Source organism: Sinocyclocheilus anshuiensis, unplaced genomic scaffold (assembly GCF_001515605.1).
Source record: "Sinocyclocheilus anshuiensis isolate Anshui unplaced genomic scaffold, SAMN03320099.WGS_v1.1 scaffold2965, whole genome shotgun sequence".
In the NCBI taxonomy this organism is placed as follows: domain Eukaryota; kingdom Metazoa; phylum Chordata; class Actinopteri; order Cypriniformes; family Cyprinidae; genus Sinocyclocheilus; species Sinocyclocheilus anshuiensis.
This window is the reverse complement of record NW_015536664.1, coordinates 10,974-32,455: the sequence shown is the minus strand read 5'-3', so window position 1 is coordinate 32,455 and position 21,482 is coordinate 10,974. Positions and strand designations below refer to the sequence as shown.

At 35.9% G+C, this 21,482-nt stretch overlaps 1 protein-coding gene across 1 annotated transcript in view; it reads right to left on the bottom strand.

The window, feature by feature from the left end:
* Nucleotides 1–216: 216 nt before the first annotated feature.
* The window catches only part of LOC107654417 (arf-GAP with Rho-GAP domain, ANK repeat and PH domain-containing protein 2-like), a gene marked incomplete at its 5' end in the record, with an annotated part of 31,548 nt that continues 10,282 nt past the window's right edge, over nt 217–21,482 (bottom strand). The window contains 9 exons of the mRNA XM_016441466.1: nt 217–730; nt 1,024–1,146; nt 11,391–11,454; nt 11,698–11,733; nt 14,572–14,654; nt 15,934–16,070; nt 17,260–17,388; nt 19,589–19,706; nt 20,069–20,143. Coding sequence (XP_016296952.1) covers nt 410–730; nt 1,024–1,146; nt 11,391–11,454; nt 11,698–11,733; nt 14,572–14,654; nt 15,934–16,070; nt 17,260–17,388; nt 19,589–19,706; nt 20,069–20,143 — 1,086 coding nt within the window. The remainder of the gene's footprint in view (nt 731–1,023; nt 1,147–11,390; nt 11,455–11,697; nt 11,734–14,571; nt 14,655–15,933; nt 16,071–17,259; nt 17,389–19,588; nt 19,707–20,068; nt 20,144–21,482) is intronic.

The window sequence follows — 21,482 nt, the reverse complement described above, 5'->3', positions numbered from 1 at the left end:
CATTTATTAATATATTCAGCTAATGCTTGTTGTTTAGAGCACTGACATTTTTGCTACAATTTCACATCAATAAAAAAGCACCTAATTCACATAACATGCTGTTGTTGTAAAACACATTTATTTTAAATAAATATATAAAAAATAATATAAATATATAAAATAATAATATAATAATACTGATATTATGTAAATATACTAATATTAATTAGCCGAAGAACCATTTTTCTTAAGAGTGTACAAACTCTCCATGTCCCTCTATGTTAAACACTCGATCAAAATTGCAGTATGTCTGACTTCTTTACTGATAGGCAACAGTGTTTTGTGGGTTGATTTTTGTGGGTCTTTTTTTTCCCTCATGCACAATGGAAGTGCAACAGACAAGACTCTGGTCTTTCTGTCTCTGTCACTCTTAATTGCCTTCTTTCGGAGAGTGTCCTGTTTTGTTGAGAACAGTATTTAGTTCATTAATGAGGTTTTGTGGCAACTGCACACTTCTGATGGGCACCACAGCTTTCTTTTGTGATAGCTGGGTGAGAGCGCTGGGGTCTTGTTGAATTGATAGTCTACAGGAAGACTGGAGTGTCTCATCAATCACCATTTCAAGCCCGGAGACACACAGAGTTCCTTCACCGCTAGCCAATTTATGCATCGAGTCCTGTTGGTTGAACTCATCTGTGGTCATTTGGTTTTGTCTATTTGAACCTGTACTGACGACTGACTTCCCTTTAGCCTGCAGAACGGGGGAAAAGTACATGGACATTCATGGCTATAGGACTCAAAGGCTGTTTTGTATGCAGTGAATAAACTTGATGCCCAATTCCAACAACCATTTTTTTCTGGACAAGTTGACATGGATATGGTTCAACTGACAACAAAGATGGAGATCAGGGCTGATCTACTGCACACTGTGCTGGTCTTTAGAGGTGTTCAATGAAGCAAAACATTCATTAAACAACATTAAGTGAAAAGGCTTTTTGAGTATTTGTGACATTTATGTGAGTGTAGAGCAGGTTTAGTGCTGACCTCTCTCTGGTGTTTGGCTGTGCTGGTCTTTGCCGTGCTGTAAGTGGATGTTCTTCCTCTGCTCAGGTTATAAGGTAACGAAGTGCTCTGCTTTAGGTCCCTAGGCCATAAGTCACCGTCATGCTGCAAACACATTTACGTTTAAGCTTTTGCAAGATGCTTTTATCTTAATCAACTTACATCGCATTGAAGGTTTATTTTTTCAGTCTATGCAGGAATCATTCCCATGATCTTGTTGATGCTAGAGCCATGCTTTACTGTTTGAGCTAAAAGGAACAGAGAGGGCAATTTCTAGCCAATCAAATATTTTACAGGTGAACATTACTAAAGAAAACCTTAAGGAAACACCAATGTCTGCAAGACAGCAAAAGTACAGAAACTTGTCATAATGTCTACACTACTGTACAAAAGTTTTAAAGAAATTAATACTTTTATTAAGATCGGTACATTAATAATCACTGATCGAAAGTGACACTAAAGACATTTATAATGTTACAAAAGATTTCCATTTCAAATAAATGTAATTTCAAATTTCTATCCTTCAAAGAATCCTGACAAAAAAGTATAATGGTTTCCAAATAAATATTTAGCAGCACAATTGTTTTCAACACAGATAATAATATGAAATGTTTATTGTGCACCAAATCAACATATTAGAATAATTTCTGAAGGATCATGTGACACTGAAGACTGGAGTAATAGCTCCTAAAAAATCAGCTTTGCCATCAGGAATAAATTACATTTTAAAATATATAAAATCATCACTTCCTTTTGAATGCTAAGCATTCTACATTTTCGAACTCATAAAAGTTACAAGTTTACAAAAACAACACATTAAATGCTGAAATTATTTAGTAAACTCCCTTATAATAATGTTTGAGGAATATCATTACAGCACTGCCTTACAAGCACTGCAATTATATTGACTAGGACTTTATGAATTTTCATGACATTTCTAGGCCTGGAAGTCAGACTTTTGCCTGATATTTTCCATGACAGTGGGAACTTTGGAAGAAATAGTTTCATACAAAAAAATGTCCCTTACTTTTTAAGCTTCAAGTCTCAGGCAAGTGAAATACTTAAAACTTCCATATATTCTCGAGCAGCTCTAACTAACACTAACTTTTTGACCTTAATGATGTAGGAACAAATGTGCTGGAACATTTTGGACCTATTCCTGAGCTGAACACTCACTAAGACAGCTCATACTTTCCACTGTGACTTTATGGCCTTTGAGTTGTTCTTCACGTCTACATCCTCATTTTAGCAGCAGAAGGTCTCATAAGCTTGTTCCTTTACCTACCCAGCACTGCTCGCCAGTTTCTATGGAAACAATGCCAAGCAGAATGCTGGGTGAAATGGAAGCAGCGAGAGGTTAGAAGAGTCTCAGTGCACAGAGTATCAATTAATCTACCTGCATGGATTATTACTTTTAGTATATGTAATAATGAGACACAAAAATATGTACACTGAATTATGGTGCATGCCCTCCACTCCTCGTTTACTCTGCCGCTTGAGAATCCTTGCAGCACCTCTCTGCGCCCAACTTCCCAGAATAGGAAAAAAAATAAAGAACCGAAGTGCTTTATTTTTCTTCCTCGTATCAGTTCAAAGCCACAAAAGCAAGAATAAACCTCGACAATGAAAATAGTGAACCTGTGGGAAGTAGATAAGGATGAGGCATTAAGACCGTAGAGAGGGGAAGGAAAAATCTGAGAGGGTTAGAGGATTGGAGGAGGGATCTAAACAATGGCTAAATCATCTACTACAGTACTTCTATGCCATCTCTTGCCTTTGGTTTAAGTTATTAGCAGTGAATCAGCTGAGTCAGGCCCTCTGTGTGTAGTAGCGCCCGGCTTGTCTAAAGAAGAGTCTGCTGGAACCAGTGTTATTGAGGCAGTCTGCATGACCTTATTTCAGCTAAAAGACCTTTCCGGATAATGTGATTTATACTCATGAAGGATGACCTTGAAAACATTCCCTCAATTCTTAGGGCTAGTTTTCATCTAACTTTCTCTGGGAAAAAGGAAATGCAGCGTTAAAATAAAGGACTATAGGGGTATCATGGCCCTTATGAAAGAGAAGTACACTTGTGAATACTAATAATAGCAATGACGGAAATAATAGAACACTGAGAGACTTACGTGTGAAAAGAATGTGATGTTTTTGGATATTTAACAGCATGTTAATTGCAATTAGATTAAAATTTAATACATTTTAAATTTACATGAAATGCAGCTGAACTTTAGAGTGCTATTTTGACCCAGTTATGGACATCTTTATGTAATTTCATAATTACCCCTGTTTTTTTTTTAAATATGGTTATGGTTAAGTTTAATGCCAAGTGTACTGGCAGTCATTGATGGAAAACTAATATAACACCAAATATACTTCTATTGAAACATGTATGTGTTGTATTTAGTTATACTTGTAATTACACATTTGTAATAATGAATCTGCAATTTAGGGTAACACTTTATTTTAAGGTGTCCTTGTTACACGTTACATGTACTTACTATTATAATAACAATTAATTATGCATAATTACATGCACGTAACCCTACGCCAAACCCTAATCCTAACCATATAGTAAGTACACATAGTTAATTAATATTACTCAGTACTTAAATGTATAATTACACTGTAGCAAGGACACCTTAAAATAAAGTGTAACCCAATTTAGTCCATTTGAAATATATTAACTTTACATGTAATACTGAATAACACACTACAGTTATAATATAATCAAGTACTTTACATATTCTTTAGAAAGTTAGTCAACTCATTAAAATAAGTGTACTTCATTAAAGCCGGATAAAAAAAGATTATTAAGACCATGATTTAAATGTAATGTAACACCTAAGTGGCCTTTATTGTATTAACATTATCTGCAAGTGCATTTAAAAAAAAAATTTACCTTTAAAATTTGAAGTACACTACAAGTACACATTTGATTCACTTTTTCACAATGAAGTACTGCAATGGTATTAGATTGTAATACAATGTTCTCCATATTCATGTACTATGGTATTTACAAGGTACTTTCTACTCCAAAAAGAAAAAAAAATAAACAGTAATATCATGGAACTTTATGGATTTATGAAAAATGCCTAATTTTTGGTTGCTAAATTCGAAATAAGCGGCAAGTTCCAGATGTGGAACAGTATCCATCTAAAAATGACATTGTTACAAATGGGCATGTAAAGAGATTTTTTATAATGTTAACTGCACATTATGAGCACTTAGAAAATGAAGAAAGCTCACCTTCACTCTGATAATGGAGGTGACCCAGTCCTGCTGAGAATCATTCCCTTTACAGCAGAAATACCTTTTTCAGGGAGGACGCAAAGGCATATATTCAGAACACTGAAGCACTCAAAGTGTCCTATTTGAAATTCAGTCATGCAGTTCTGTAGCTCAAGTACTACGCTGTGCAAAACCTTAGCAAGTTTCGGGCTGAAATATTTAAAAAAATAATCTATTATTCAGTTCCAGATCAAAGTTTTTCCTGAAAACCGTGCTGAAGGGTGTGATTGACTGTGCAATTAGGAACAGAGTTAATTGCACTTACCACTGCTGCTTTTCAGTATAAACAGTAAATCCCCAACTGTTGAAAATTAGTCAGAAAAACAACAACAAAAAGTATTCCATTAGTTTCACAGCATTTCATTCAGGTTCTCCACATCAATGTACAGCAATATTCAGCTTTTCCTGATGGCTGCACACACAGTCTGACCCTTGAGAACCTCTAAAGTGCTAAATTCAGCTTAACTTTCATAGCTAGCTGACGAGCATAATAGAAAAGATTAACTATTTTGTTTGTGTAAGATAATTTTATCATCTTTACATGTCCTGCTATACTTTACACTCTTAGAGATGTAACTTTTTTGCAAACCTAGTTCTCGTTAGTTTATTCAATTCATGGTTCATACTCTAAACCTCGCACATAGCACTTTAATCACTGTGGCTGACAAACAGCTGTTATTTTCACACAACTGGTCACGTAATGAGCATCAAAATATGTTTCTTCAACCTCTGGCACTTTGTCCCTGGTGTTTTTTTTTTACTATTATTTATTTTTTTTATTGCCTTTTATATATTCATTTTATGCCTTTACTCTGAAAACCCAGTACAAAAATATGATTTTAAAACTTTATCTCATGAAACAATAAAATAAACCATTTAGTACATATTAATATAACCATTTATATTATTTATATAAATGATTACAACGGTCTCCCACTTTTGACATCACAACACAACAAATACTTTTGCTTATATAAGTTTCATCAAAAGTTATTGTACCTGTGTACCAAGGAGACAACAATAGTTGCGTTTCCATTACCCTTCAAACTGTGCAAACTGAAATTGTGAATTGAAAATACGCCTAATGGAAACACACCAATTTCGCAAAAAAAACACGTATATCGCTGGCATGAGGTGTATTTTCAGGCAATTCGAAAAAGGAATGTTTCCCAAAACTGCAATTTTTTCACATTTACAGGTCACCTGTTGTATGTAAAAATCACATGATCATTCTTTAAATATGGTGCAGTTTGTTTGGAAAGAAGATGGGACAGATTTCTTTATTAAACTCATAAAAGCCAAAAGAATTACGGGAATACTGGATTCTAAACAACAAAGAAATTCCACAATTTATCGGAGCAGATATGAGAAACAAAGGCTTCCAGAAACCATGGCAAATATTACGCTCCATATGGAAAGCTCTCAAACAGAAGTATATTTAAGAAAAGAGAAACCTCTGCAAAAGTGGTGCTTGTGGGAAATGGAAAATAAAATTCAAGTATTTCAACCTAATGGATGAAATGCTTGGCCAGAGACAAATTGTCACATCGATGAGCACAGTTCTGAACAGTATAGGTAGAGCAGCGTTAGAGCAAAAAATTACGTTTTAGTCGCACAACATTGGTTGATGGAAACGCGCCATTTTCGCAATAGTTTTTTATCGACATTTAGAAAATATCGCAAAAGTTTTGCACAAATCTGTAACGGAAACCAGGCTTGTGTCAGTGAAGAGCTTGACTGACATGAAATATGATAATTCAAGGAAAATATTACATGTGATAAATTCACATCACATTTTGTTTTGTTTTCCAATTAAGCTGTGAAGTCATTTTGCCATAAGTGTGAAAATATTACCAAATTGTGTTTACATTAGGTTGCAAAAAAAAATCAATCTATGAAATTAGCCTTAGAAGAGAGCCAGTGACATCACATGCGAAAAAAATAATAAGACACTGTGACCACAAATTAAGAATTTGTTGTCATGACTTGTTAATTCGTGGCCAAGTATGAATTGATTTTATTTAAATCATGGCCACCTTTGATCAAATCATTCCCTTGTTTTAGAAAAAACATGTCTACGTTCTATTCATTATTTTGTTTTCTTGTTTTAATTTAGTTAAATCGTGGCCACAAATTCGTTCCCACAACTTACTAATTTGTGGCCACATATTATTCATTTGTTTTAGTTAAATTGTGCATGATGTATTCATTTGTTCCCTTGTTTTAATTTAGCTAAATTATAGCCACACATTTTTTCGTGGAACAAATTCTTAATTAATGACCACATTATCTTGGGCCTTTTCCCTGCATGTCATGTGCAGGCTCCAAAAATTTGTAAAATGTCATTTCCACCACAGAATGTTATCAAACAAAATACACGATTTGAAATGTGGTAGAAATGTTCATGACTGTTCCTGTGATGCATATACTGTATGTCCACTGTTGGGATTTGTTAGTAGACAAAGTAAATATGAGAGTGTGGAAATGTAATTTGAGAGAGTTAATTTTCTAGAGCAGGGAAAAGTGCCTATAGTTGAAGAAACACCCTCAAATGAACAAAAGCAAAATGCATGTCAATACCTCAAATTAACATTAAAATAAAATAATGTTAAAAACAGATTGAAAGCCATTTAAGGGTAAATGCTATTGCAAGAATCATGCTGTGGATACATTCACAAGGAAAATTGTGAATAAATGATAATTAGCCAAAAGAAAAAAAACCTTCAGCGCACTCATAAATTACACAACAGCCATAAATTACAAAAACTCAACATTATTGAAATGAAACAAATCCAGTTAACAATTTCCACAGCAGGAGAGCGAAAAACATACAGTAGTACAGTGTATTTGCTAAATTACATTTAATGAATTTTGTAATCGTGAGATCTAAATCTGCTTTCAGATTGACTGTGATAGTCATCTTTCTGAGGGGACATTTGGCACTAAACCAAGCAGCTCTGCATGTTTGGCACAAGAGATAAAGACTGAACTCGGAGCTCATTTGAACATGAACCTAGAGTTAATGTCAGAACACTTATGAATCGATCTTAATTACACATTTTCATATTTTTCTAAATATGAAAGATAAATAATTGCTTTAAATGGTTTTTATGGGTAGAGCACTAGATAAAGACCATTACCTGCTTGTTGGCTTCAACTTCCTTCGCAGCCCTAAGTAACATTTAACAGACTTTAATGGAGCCTCTCTTTCTGGTTTGGTACTCTGTGGAAACAATAGCACATGTTTCAAAATCAACACAGGGCTTTTATTAAAAAATAATTCTGTATTTACTCATATTTTACAGTACATACAACCTAGCCCATGCTTAATGCTGCTTTATTATAGGTAATAATGCAATATATCTATTAAAATCCTTTCCAAACAATCAGCACCACCAAAACTGGTTCACATACAGTATGCAGAAAAGTAGTGTGAAAGAAAAAAAATGCTGCCTTATTTCCCCCAGCTCATCCACTTGAATCAAAAGGGGAAAAAACGGCAATTTCCTGTTTACAGCTGTTGGAAGCCCAAGGGCATCGTGTAAACTAGCATGTGCCGACAACACTGTGTTTTTGCCTGGAAGGGATGTACTTCGTACGTAATGCACTGCAAAACACGAGCGGCGCAGGCGAACACATCAACGACGGCAAAATGAGATCTAACCGAGAATCCTAACTTACAAAAAAAGCAAGAAACAGAAAACAAAGGCATCGGAATATCAATTAAATTTCTGCTTCACAGCCAATTCCCACCTTCTTCACTTGATAATTAGCTGAATATTCTGCAGCAGCCAGAAATTACGCTAATTAAGGAAAGAACAGCCTTCATTCAGAGTGTCTTCGCCTCTCTGCCTTCCCTCCATCTCTCTCCCAGTCTAACACACACACACATCGCTCAAATTTCAGTTATTAACACATCCTGCACTCTTTAGGAGACTGTGTCTTAGCTCACGGAGCGTGTGCCCCTGAGGAAGAGCAGATCGGCGTGTGCACAGAGTGAATAAAGCAAGTATGAGGAGATATTACAGAGAGAGAACCTAACAGACTGCAGTCGTTTAAATCACTCTACTCATTTCAGGGGGTATGAGAAGTCCCACATTACTTTAATTCAAAATGAAAATAGTCATTATGGGTTTATTTGTTTCTTTTTTTTTTTCTTCCACGCTTATTACAAGCGGGCCCCTGCGATTGGCACAAAGCAGGTAATTTCACATCCGCTGTGTTTTTTAATTACCATTTCATCTGCAAATGCATGCTAAGAAAACAAACAGAGCTAATATGAAATGCCATGCTGGAAAATCAAAATTGGTAAACTGGCGACTGCTGCAGGGCCGCTGGCAAACAGAGATATTGTGCAAAGGTCGATCCCGATGAACAGCAGGGATGGAGATATTTACATATTACCATGGGCAGAGATACTTAAAGACCTTGCATGTGCACCAAATCAACATATTAGAATAATTTCTGAAGGATCATGTGACACTGAAGACTGGAGTAATAGCTCCTAAAAAATCAGCTTTGCCATCAGGAATAAATTACATTTTAAAATATATAAAATCATCACTTCCTTTTGAATGCTAAGCATTCTACATTTTCGAACTCATAAAAGTTACAAGTTTACAAAAACAACACATTAAATGCTGAAATTATTTAGTAAACTCCCTTATAATAATGTTTGAGGAATATCATTACAGCACTGCCTTACAAGCACTGCAATTATATTGACTAGGACTTTATGAATTTTCATGACATTTCTAGGCCTGGAAGTCAGACTTTTGCCTGATATTTTCCATGACAGTGGGAACTTTGGAAGAAATAGTTTCATACAAAAAAATGTCCCTTACTTTTTAAGCTTCAAGTCTCAGGCAAGTGAAATACTTAAAACTTCCATATATTCTCGAGCAGCTCTAACTAACACTAACTTTTTGACCTTAATGATGTAGGAACAAATGTGCTGGAACATTTTGGACCTATTCCTGAGCTGAACACTCACTAAGACAGCTCATACTTTCCACTGTGACTTTATGGCCTTTGAGTTGTTCTTCACGTCTACATCCTCATTTTAGCAGCAGAAGGTCTCATCTGCCTGTTCCTTTACGTACCCAGCACTGCTCGCCAGTTTCTATGGAAACAATGCCAAGCAGAATGCTGGGTGAAATGGAAGCAGCGAGAGGTTAGAAGAGTCTCAGTGCACAGAGTATCAATTAATCTACCTGCATGGATTATTACTTTTAGTATATGTAATAATGAGACACAAAAATATGTACACTGAATTATGGTGCATGCCCTCCACTCCTCGTTTACTCTGCCGCTTGAGAATCCTTGCAGCACCTCTCTGCGCCCAACTTCCCAGAATAGGAAAAAAAATAAAGAACCGAAGTGCTTTATTTTTCTTCCTCGTATCAGTTCAAAGCCACAAAAGCAAGAATAAACCTCGACAATGAAAATAGTGAACCTGTGGGAAGTAGATAAGGATGAGGCATTAAGACCGTAGAGAGGGGAAGGAAAAATCTGAGAGGGTTAGAGGATTGGAGGAGGGATCTAAACAATGGCTAAATCATCTACTACAGTACTTCTATGCCATCTCTTGCCTTTGGTTTAAGTTATTAGCAGTGAATCAGCTGAGTCAGGCCCTCTGTGTGTAGTAGCGCCCGGCTTGTCTAAAGAAGAGTCTGCTGGAACCAGTGTTATTGAGGCAGTCTGCATGACCTTATTTCAGCTAAAAGACCTTCCCGGATAATGTGATTTATACTCATGAAGGATGACCTTGAAAACATTCCCTCAATTCTTAGGGCTAGTTTTCATCTAACTTTCTCTGGGAAAAAGGAAATGCAGCGTTAAAATAAAGGACTATAGGGGTATCATGGCCCTTATGAAAGAGAAGTACACTTGTGAATACTAATAATAGCAATGACGGAAATAATAGAACACTGAGAGACTTACGTGTGAAAAGAATGTGATGTTTTTGGATATTTAACAGCATGTTAATTGCAATTAGATTAAAATTTAATACATTTTAAATTTACATGAAATGCAGCTGAACTTTAGAGTGCTATTTTGACCCAGTTATGGACATCTTTATGTAATTTCATAATTACCCGTTTTTTTTTTAAATATGGTTATGGTTAAGTTTAATGCCAAGTGTACTGGCAGTCATTGATGGAAAACTAATATAACACCAAATATACTTCTATTGAAACATGTATGTGTTGTATTTAGTTATACTTGTAATTACACATTTGTAATAATGAATCTGCAATTTAGGGTAACACTTTATTTTAAGGTGTCCTTGTTACACGTTACATGTACTTACTATTATAATAACAATTAATTATGCATAATTACATGCACGTAACCCTACGCCAAACCCTAATCCTAACCATATAGTAAGTACACATAGTTAATTAATATTACTCAGTACTTAAATGTATAATTACACTGTAGCAAGGACACCTTAAAATAAAGTGTAACCCAATTTAGTCCATTTGAAATATATTAACTTTACATGTAATACTGAATAACACACTACAGTTATAATATAATCAAGTACTTTACATATTCTTTAGAAAGTTAGTCAACTCATTAAAATAAGTGTACTTCATTAAAGCCGGATAAAAAAAGATTATTAAAACCATGATTTAAATGTAATGTAACACCTAAGTGGCCTTTATTGTATTAACATTATCTGCAAGTGCATTTAAAAAAAAAATTTACCTTTAAAATTTGAAGTACACTACAAGTACACATTTGATTCACTTTTTCACAATGAAGTACTGCAATGGTATTAGATTGTAATACAATGTTCTCCATATTCATGTACTATGGTATTTACAAGGTACTTTCTACTCCAAAAAGAAAAAAAAATAAACATTAATATCATGGAACTTTATGGATTTATGAAAAATGCCTAATTTTTGGTTGCTAAATTCGAAATAAGCGGCAAGTTCCAGATGTGGAACAGTATCCATCTAAAAATGACATTGTTACAAATGGGCATGTAAAGAGATTTTTTATAATGTTAACTGCACATTATGAGCACTTAGAAAATGAAGAAAGCTCACCTTCACTCTGATAATGGAGGTGACCCAGTCCTGCTGAGAATCATTCCCTTTACAGCAGAAATACCTTTTTCAGGGAGGACGCAAAGGCATATATTCAGAACACTGAAGCACTCAAAGTGTCCTATTTGAAATTCAGTCATGCAGTTCTGTAGCTCAAGTACTACGCTGTGCAAAACCTTAGCAAGTTTCGGGCTGAAATATTTAAAAAAATAATCTATTATTCAGTTCCAGATCAAAGTTTTTCCTGAAAACCGTGCTGAAGGGTGTGATTGACTGTGCAATTAGGAACAGAGTTAATTGCACTTACCACTGCTGCTTTTCAGTATAAACAGTAAATCCCCAACTGTTGAAAATTAGTCAGAAAAACAACAACAAAAAGTATTCCATTAGTTTCACAGCATTTCATTCAGGTTCTCCACATCAATGTACAGCAATATTCAGCTTTTCCTGATGGCTGCACACACAGTCTGACCCTTGAGAACCTCTAAAGTGCTAAATTCAGCTTAACTTTCATAGCTAGCTGACGAGCATAATAGAAAAGATTAACTATTTTGTTTGTGTAAGATAATTTTATCATCTTTACATGTCCTGCTATACTTTACACTCTTAGAGATGTAACTTTTTTGCAAACCTAGTTCTCGTTAGTTTATTCAATTCATGGTTCATACTCTAAACCTCGCACATAGCACTTTAATCACTGTGGCTGACAAACAGCTGTTATTTTCACACAACTGGTCACGTAATGAGCATCAAAATATGTTTCTTCAACCTCTGGCACTTTGTCCCTGGTGTTTTTTTTTTACTATTATTTATTTTTTTTATTGCCTTTTATATATTCATTTTATGCCTTTACTCTGAAAACCCAGTACAAAAATATGATTTTAAAACTTTATCTCATGAAACAATAAAATAAACCATTTAGTACATATTAATATAACCATTTATATTATTTATATAAATGATTACAACGGTCTCCCACTTTTGACATCACAACACAACAAATACTTTTGCTTATATAAGTTTCATCAAAAGTTATTGTACCTGTGTACCAAGGAGACAACAATAGTTGCGTTTCCATTACCCTTCAAACTGTGCAAACTGAAATTGTGAATTGAAAATACGCCTAATGGAAACACACCAATTTCGCAAAAAAAACACGTATATCGCTGGCATGAGGTGTATTTTCAGGCAATTCGAAAAAGGAATGTTTCCCAAAACTGCATTTTTTCACATTTACAGGTCACCTGTTGTATGTAAAAATCACATGATCATTCTTTAAATATGGTGCAGTTTGTTTGGAAAGAAGATGGGACAGATTTCTTTATTAAACTCATAAAAGCCAAAAGAATTACGGGAATACTGGATTCTAAACAACAAAGAAATTCCACAATTTATCGGAGCAGATATGAGAAACAAAGGCTTCCAGAAACCATGGCAAATATTACGCTCCATATGGAAAGCTCTCAAACAGAAGTATATTTAAGAAAAGAGAAACCTCTGCAAAAGTGGTGCTTGTGGGAAATGGAAAATAAAATTCAAGTATTTCAACCTAATGGATGAAATGCTTGGCCAGAGACAAATTGTCACATCGATGAGCACAGTTCTGAACAGTATAGGTAGAGCAGCGTTAGAGCAAAAAATTACGTTTTAGTCGCACAACATTGGTTGATGGAAACGCGCCATTTTCGCAATAGTTTTTTATCGACATTTAGAAAATATCGCAAAAGTTTTGCACAAATCTGTAACGGAAACCAGGCTTGTGTCAGTGAAGAGCTTGACTGACATGAAATATGATAATTCAAGGAAAATATTACATGTGATAAATTCACATCACATTTTGTTTTGTTTTCCAATTAAGCTGTGAAGTCATTTTGCCATAAGTGTGAAAATATTACCAAATTGTGTTTACATTAGGTTGCAAAAAAAAATCAATCTATGAAATTAGCCTTAGAAGAGAGCCAGTGACATCACATGCGAAAAAAATAATAAGACACTGTGACCACAAATTAAGAATTTGTTGTCATGACTTGTTAATTCGTGGCCAAGTATGAATTGATTTTATTTAAATCATGGCCACCTTTGATCAAATCATTCCCTTGTTTTAGAAAAAACATGTCTACGTTCTATTCATTATTTTGTTTTCTTGTTTTAATTTAGTTAAATCGTGGCCACAAATTCGTTCCCACAACTTACTAATTTGTGGCCACATATTATTCATTTGTTTTAGTTAAATTGTGCATGATGTATTCATTTGTTCCCTTGTTTTAATTTAGCTAAATTATAGCCACACATTTTTTCGTGGAACAAATTCTTAATTAATGACCACATTATCTTGGGCCTTTTCCCTGCATGTCATGTGCAGGCTCCAAAAATTTGTAAAATGTCATTTCCACCACAGAATGTTATCAAACAAAATACACGATTTGAAATGTGGTAGAAATGTTCATGACTGTTCCTGTGATGCATATACTGTATGTCCACTGTTGGGATTTGTTAGTAGACAAAGTAAATATGAGAGTGTGGAAATGTAATTTGAGAGAGTTAATTTTCTAGAGCAGGGAAAAGTGCCTATAGTTGAAGAAACACCCTCAAATGAACAAAAGCAAAATGCATGTCAATACCTCAAATTAACATTAAAATAAAATAATGTTAAAAACAGATTGAAAGCCATTTAAGGGTAAATGCTATTGCAAGAATCATGCTGTGGATACATTCACAAGGAAAATTGTGAATAAATGATAATTAGCCAAAAGAAAAAAAACCTTCAGCGCACTCATAAATTACACAACAGCCATAAATTACAAAAACTCAACATTATTGAAATGAAACAAATCCAGTTAACAATTTCCACAGCAGGAGAGCGAAAAACATACAGTAGTACAGTGTATTTGCTAAATTACATTTAATGAATTTTGTAATCGTGAGATCTAAATCTGCTTTCAGATTGACTGTGATAGTCATCTTTCTGAGGGGACATTTGGCACTAAACCAAGCAGCTCTGCATGTTTGGCACAAGAGATAAAGACTGAACTCGGAGCTCATTTGAACATGAACCTAGAGTTAATGTCAGAACACTTATGAATCGATCTTAATTACACATTTTCATATTTTTCTAAATATGAAAGATAAATAATTGCTTTAAATGGTTTTTATGGGTAGAGCACTAGATAAAGACCATTACCTGCTTGTTGGCTTCAACTTCCTTCGCAGCCCTAAGTAACATTTAACAGACTTTAATGGAGCCTCTCTTTCTGGTTTGGTACTCTGTGGAAACAATAGCACATGTTTCAAAATCAACACAGGGCTTTTATTAAAAAATAATTCTGTATTTACTCATATTTTACAGTACATACAACCTAGCCCATGCTTAATGCTGCTTTATTATAGGTAATAATGCAATATATCTATTAAAATCCTTTCCAAACAATCAGCACCACCAAAACTGGTTCACATACAGTATGCAGAAAAGTAGTGTGAAAGAAAAAAAATGCTGCCTTATTTCCCCCAGCTCATCCACTTGAATCAAAAGGGGAAAAAACGGCAATTTCCTGTTTACAGCTGTTGGAAGCCCAAGGGCATCGTGTAAACTAGCATGTGCCGACAACACTGTGTTTTTGCCTGGAAGGGATGTACTTCGTACGTAATGCACTGCAAAACACGAGCGGCGCAGGCGAACACATCAACGACGGCAAAATGAGATCTAACCGAGAATCCTAACTTACAAAAAAAGCAAGAAACAGAAAACAAAGGCATCGGAATATCAATTAAATTTCTGCTTCACAGCCAATTCCCACCTTCTTCACTTGATAATTAGCTGAATATTCCGCAGCAGCCAGAAATTACACTAATTAAGGAAAGAACAGCCTTCATTCAGAGTGCCTTCGCCTCTATGCCTTCCCTCCATCTCTCTCACACACACACACACACATCCACACTTCGCTCAAATATCAGTTATTAACACATCCTGCACTCTTTAGGAGACTGTGTCTTAGCTCACGGAGCGTGTGCCCCTGAGGAAGAGCAGATCGGCGTGTGCACAGAGTGAATAAAGCAAGTATGAGGAGATATTACAGAGAGAGAACCTAACAGACTGCAGTCGTTTAAATCACTGTACTCATTTCAGGGGGTATGAGAAGTCCCACATTACTTTAATTCAAAATGAAAATAGTCATTATGGGTTTATTTGTTTCTTTTTTTTTTTCTTCCACGCTTATTACAAGCGGGCCCCTGCGATTGGCACAAAGCAGGTAATTTCACATCCGCTGTGTTTTTTAATTACCATTTCATCTGCAAATGCATGCTAAGAAAACAAACAGAGCTAATATGAAATGCCATGCTGGAAAATCAAAATTGGTAAACTGGCGACTGCTGCAGGGCCGCTGGCAAACAGAGATATTGTGCAAAGGTCGATCCCGATGAACAGCAGGGATGGAGATATTTACATATTACCATGGGCAGAGATACTTAAAGACCTTGCAAGCCATTTTGATTTGTTAAAAAAGGAGGAGACTTGGAATTAAGAGTGAAAATGTAGGAGACGTACTTTTATATCTTTGTATAACAGCAGTTTTTTGTCTTGTAGTACCAGGTAGCGGTCCTGAAACTTATTCCCCAACAGCAGTTTGGAAGAACCGTCTTTAAATTTGAGTTGCTCTCCTTTAATGAAATCTTTCAGTTTATCTGTCACAAACACAGAACACCACAAAGAAAACATATTGAGTCATACCATGAACTATTTATGAGATAGAACATACAAGCCATACATATACTGTAGCACTGCACCAGTGCGGCCCTCGCTACTTCAAACTGTAGCAAGGTGTCATACATTTTTAAAATGTCTGAAGTTGCATTGAAAAGCAACTGAAATCTCATCTGCAACACTTTTCCAGCTTAACACATTTGAGAGTCTAGCACATACAGATCCTGCCACATGAATAAACCTTTGCATCACAGTGCTGCTTAATATATATTAATATCTTTAGTGAGGCATGCAGAGAAGCTATTACTCAGCGCAGGTACAAAATTATGATTTCTGGCTGCCGTTACTGATGGTTTCAATAGGAAACCAAAAAGAGTGTAAATGTACTTTCTAAAAAAAAAAAACCTGCTATGCTTTTCAGCAACTACTCCATTTATCATCAAGAGTGAAAATTTATCTGGAAATTGGTACAGAGACTCTAAAAAGTTATGAAATTAGGCCAGAATCAGAAAACTTTATGACTGATAGTAACTAGGGCTAGGCGATGTATCAGGCGATTTATTATACATTTGCAATGAGTTTGTTGGCCATAAAGTTAATTCAGTTAATGGATTTAAAACTCAAATTTAATTATTTATTACCGTCATCACCAGAAAATATACACAGGGGTCTCCATGTGGGATGTTTCATATGATACAATAAATATGAGAGAATTGAGACAGATGTGTACAGTTTTAATAGCATCTCTTATTTAAACCTCAATAGCGAAAATGGCGGTATAGTAAAGTCTGATTCATTTCTGGTAATCAGTTCAAACTGTTTGTTTTCAACTCTAATTCAATGTTCTATTTTGGTACTCACCTGAAAATGTTGGCATTGGCATTTTAAAGTTTTAGTAAAAAGATGTAAACATGTTAAGTAAATCAAAATTATTCAATAAAAAGTATCATTCTTCCTTGTGTTCATTTAGTATACTGAATAATAACAGGGCTGAAAAATATGAGATCTATATTTAAAAAAAAATTAAGCACAGCTCTAAGAATAACCACAAGCTAAACTTTGAATGTGGCTACAATTAAACACTGACTGTAAATGTAATAAAACAATAAGGTTGTTTAATCTGTGAATCATAGTTTAAAGTGATCTGCTGGGGTGCATTATTGTTGGTACCTGAGTTGGAATCTGTCATTTTAGAACCAGAATATTTCTTAATGAGCAGGAAGGCCGAGCTGGGATCCTCCAGAGAGCTCCACTCCAATACCTGCTCCAGAATCTTCTCTTTGTAGTGTAAGGGCCGCTCTGAGCACAGAGATAAATGATATGTAGGATAAGTGAAAGCAAATCTCCATCTGACTTGTTTCACAATTGATTGTGCCTCCACAGAACAGAGAAGCAGCCAGAGACTCACCGCGCCTTCAAAAAAATCCAACTGAGGTACGTAGACCAAAAAAGGTTTCCCAAAGGTGAAGAGCTTGTAAAAAGTCCGCACACTCAAACATCAAAGCATCACAAGCGAGATGAGAACAATATAAGCAATTTACTGAATGAAACAAGGCAAACGTTTCAGTCACATGTTGACCATTTTCAATGCCAAGCTCCACAGAACAGAAAGCCCAGAAACATATGCTATGCAAATATGATACTTCTAGCTTCTAGCAATGCAAGCTCTATTTCACACATCATTGTGCTCCAAAATGTGTCCGCAATTCATGTAAGTACGTTTGATGGACTGCATGTTGCAATGTGGTGAGCGGACGTTTATGTAAATGTTTGTGTACGAGTGTATAGTATGTTTATGGCCAAACATACAAAAGACTCTTTAGAATCTCAAAAATGAATCCGCAGGACTGTATATTCTTACATCAGTTCGCTCAAAAATAACTTACAGATTACATGAACACACCCCCCTCCCCCCCAACCCTTTGTGCTTAGGGCTTGTCCTCCACACAAGCATCATAATTATGTGGTGCAAATTTGTAATTATCGCCAGTCAATCTGACTATGATTATAAAACACACTCAAGTGCAAAATAGATCCATTATCAAGTTGTAATTTGTAAAAAAACACAATGCTCACTATTGGCAAAAATCACTCTTACACCACCTGTCTCCCCCTCCCACCAATGCATCACAATCTGTTAATAGTTTCTCATTACCCTCATGAAATAATAATAGTACTGATCATGTGCATTCACTTAGCTATTGAAGCATTTTAATGTGTGTGTAAGCCTTAGAGGAACATCATTAAATGCTCTAATAATTTGGTATACACTTATAAAAAGACAGTTTATGTAGAATTCACCCGTAAGTTAAATTTAAATCTTGATTTCAATTGTTTTAGTGTAACTGTAAGATTTAACAGCAGCAGGACCCTTACCCATCTCTCCATTCTCAATGACCTCAAAAGTGGTCCAGAGATCTTGAGCTTTGACCTCCATCCCCTTCATCTCCAGAGCGCTGACAGCAAGCTCGTCCGACCTCATGTTAGGAGACACCTTATAGAGACAGACATCAGTATCATTCTGTTTTCAGTGTTTTAAATGTTCAAGACTTCATTTCCTTGTGCATAAGGATTTATCTACTTTTGCTGGAGGAGAAGGAGAGAACTGCAAACACAGGTACACACAGAGAGACAAAACACACACACACAACTTTAAATACAAACTTACTTCATATAAATAGTCAGAAAGAAAGAAAAAAAAGAGAAAGAAAGAAAGATTGAACACAACTTTTCTAAGAACTAAGCACCATGCAAATATGATAATACTTCTAGCTTCTAGCAATGCAAGCTCTATTTCACACATCATTGTGCTCCAAAATGTGTCCGCAATTCATGTAAGTACGTTTGATGGACTGCATGTTGCAATGTGGTGAGCGGACGTTTATGTAAATGTTTGTGTACGAGTGTATAGTATGTTTATGGCCAAACATACAAAAGACTCTTTAGAATCTCAAAAATGAATCCGCAGGACTGTATATTCTTACATCAGTTCGCTCAAAAATAACTTACAGATTATATGAACACACCCCCCTCCCCCCCAACCCTTTGTGCTTAGGGCTTGTCCTCCACACAAGCATCATAATTATGTGGTGCAAATTTGTAATTATCGCCAGTCAATCTGACTATGATTATAAAACACACTCAAGTGCAAAATAGATCCATTATCAAGTTGTAATTTGTAAAAAAACACAATGCTCACTATTGGCAAAAATCACTCTTACACCACCTGTCTCCCCCTCCCACCAATGCATCACAATCTGTTAATAGTTTCTCATTACCCTCATGAAATAATAATAGTACTGATCATGTGCATTCACTTAGCTATTGAAGCATTTTAATGTGTGTGTAAGCCTTAGAGGAACATCATTAAATGCTCTAAAAATTTGGTATACACTTATAAAAAGACAGTTTATGTAGAATTCACCCGTAAGTTAAATTTAAATCTTGATTTCAATTGTTTTAGTGTAACTGTAAGATTTAACAGCAGCAGGACCCTTACCCATCTCTCCATTCTCAATGACCTCAAAAGTGGTCCAGAGATCTTGAGCTTTGACCTCCATCCCCTTCATCTCCAGAGCGCTGACAGCAAGCTCGTCCGACCTCATGTTAGGAGACACCTTATAGAGACAGACATCAGTATCATTCTGTTTTCAGTGTTTTAAATGTTCAAGACTTCATTTCCTTGTGCATAAGGATTTATCTACTTTTGCTGGAGGAGAAATGAGAGGAAAATAGGAATAGAAGATATCAAAGAAGTGTCAAGAGAAGAAAAAAAAACACTCTGAAGCAACCTCTATTAACTGAGGTTTACCCTGACAACTGATAAAACACAATTACTCTCACAATTAAATCAAACATGCCTTTGATTAACTGCAGTTTGATTTAGTCTGTGGCAGAATACCCTCTAGGTTCACACACACACACACACACACACACACACACACACCACAGTGAGTGAGTGAGAGTGAGGGAAACAAACCTTGATTAAACAGCACTTCTCTGGCTGCTTTTTTTCTAAGTAGACTTCAAATATCAGGTCACCAGCAGGAGAGAACTGCAAACACAGGTACACACAGAGAGACAAAACACACACACACAACTTTAAATACAAACTTACTTCATATAAATATATAGTCAGAAAGAAAGAAAAAAAAGAGAAAGAAAGAAAGATTGAACACAACTTTTCTAAGAAACTAAGCACCCAACAGTACAGCAGTCTTTGTGGATAATACAAAAGCAATCAGCAGCCCATTCAGTTCAGAGCAGCGTCTGTGTGTGTCTGACTAAATGACACACAGCTGGAGTCCCACACATCATTTAGTGGCATTACACAACAAAAGCTGCCAAACATCTTAACTCGTGTAAACCACAGATTAAAGCTCCTCTTCTAAACAAATGAAACTGCTTTGGCAAAATGTATTTAAATGTAGCGTAAATGACACATGTGCTACTGTAACTTTCCATAAGAACATTGTATAAACACTCTTATTCAGATATCTCTGTCTTATACAATGAAACATGGATATTTTTGCAGCCAGTGAATAGTACTAGTCAAAAGTCTGGACACAACTATCCAAATACATGTTTCTTACAGACTATCTGATTGGTTATCCCCTACGTGGATCTATTTGGGGGCCTCAGCAAACAGGTTGACTTAAAATGATTTAATTGTATTAAAAAATTATTGACTTGGACAGTCGGTGGCCATTGAGTCAAAAAGGTTGAGAACCACTAATCTAAAGGCTTATGCTTGAAATGAGTTCCCTTTCAAGGGAACTTCGAACTGCGTCCTCTAGGGGTCGCTAGGGGGAACACCTTCAGTGTGACTGGTGTCTGAAGCATATATCTAAAAACGACAATAACATTGGCCGGCGACAGCCTATGACGTCACTACCGGTGCGACTATAGTATAAATAGGCGCCGGGAGAACACGTCATCCTCTTCTTCATCTTCACTGACCGTTTGTTTATGTTAGCGTTAAACTAAACACGACTAGGAGTGCATGTTTCTCGCCAGAAGCTTTGCTCTGATACCTGCAGTTTCACACGGCTCGCGTGCTGTGTGTGTGTGGTGAAGAGCAAGCGCGCTCAGCTCTCGAGGGAGTTGGATGCACTCTGCATTCATTGCTTATTTCTTGTGAGGGATAAGCATGAATTGAACGCGCTCGTTTCACAGGAGGCGGCTTGTGCTCATTGTGATGCATTCGCGGGACTACTGAGGGGGATGTGAGTATTTCACCATTTACCCGAGTTTGTAGATAGCGTTTGCATGAGTGCGTACGCCTCTCGCGGGAATAGCGACGCATTCGTGGCAGCGGTTCCCGTTCTTGCTTGATTTCCGAGGTAATCTAGCACTTGGGCGGAGCGTGTTTAGCTCCCCCAGGAGCTGAATTC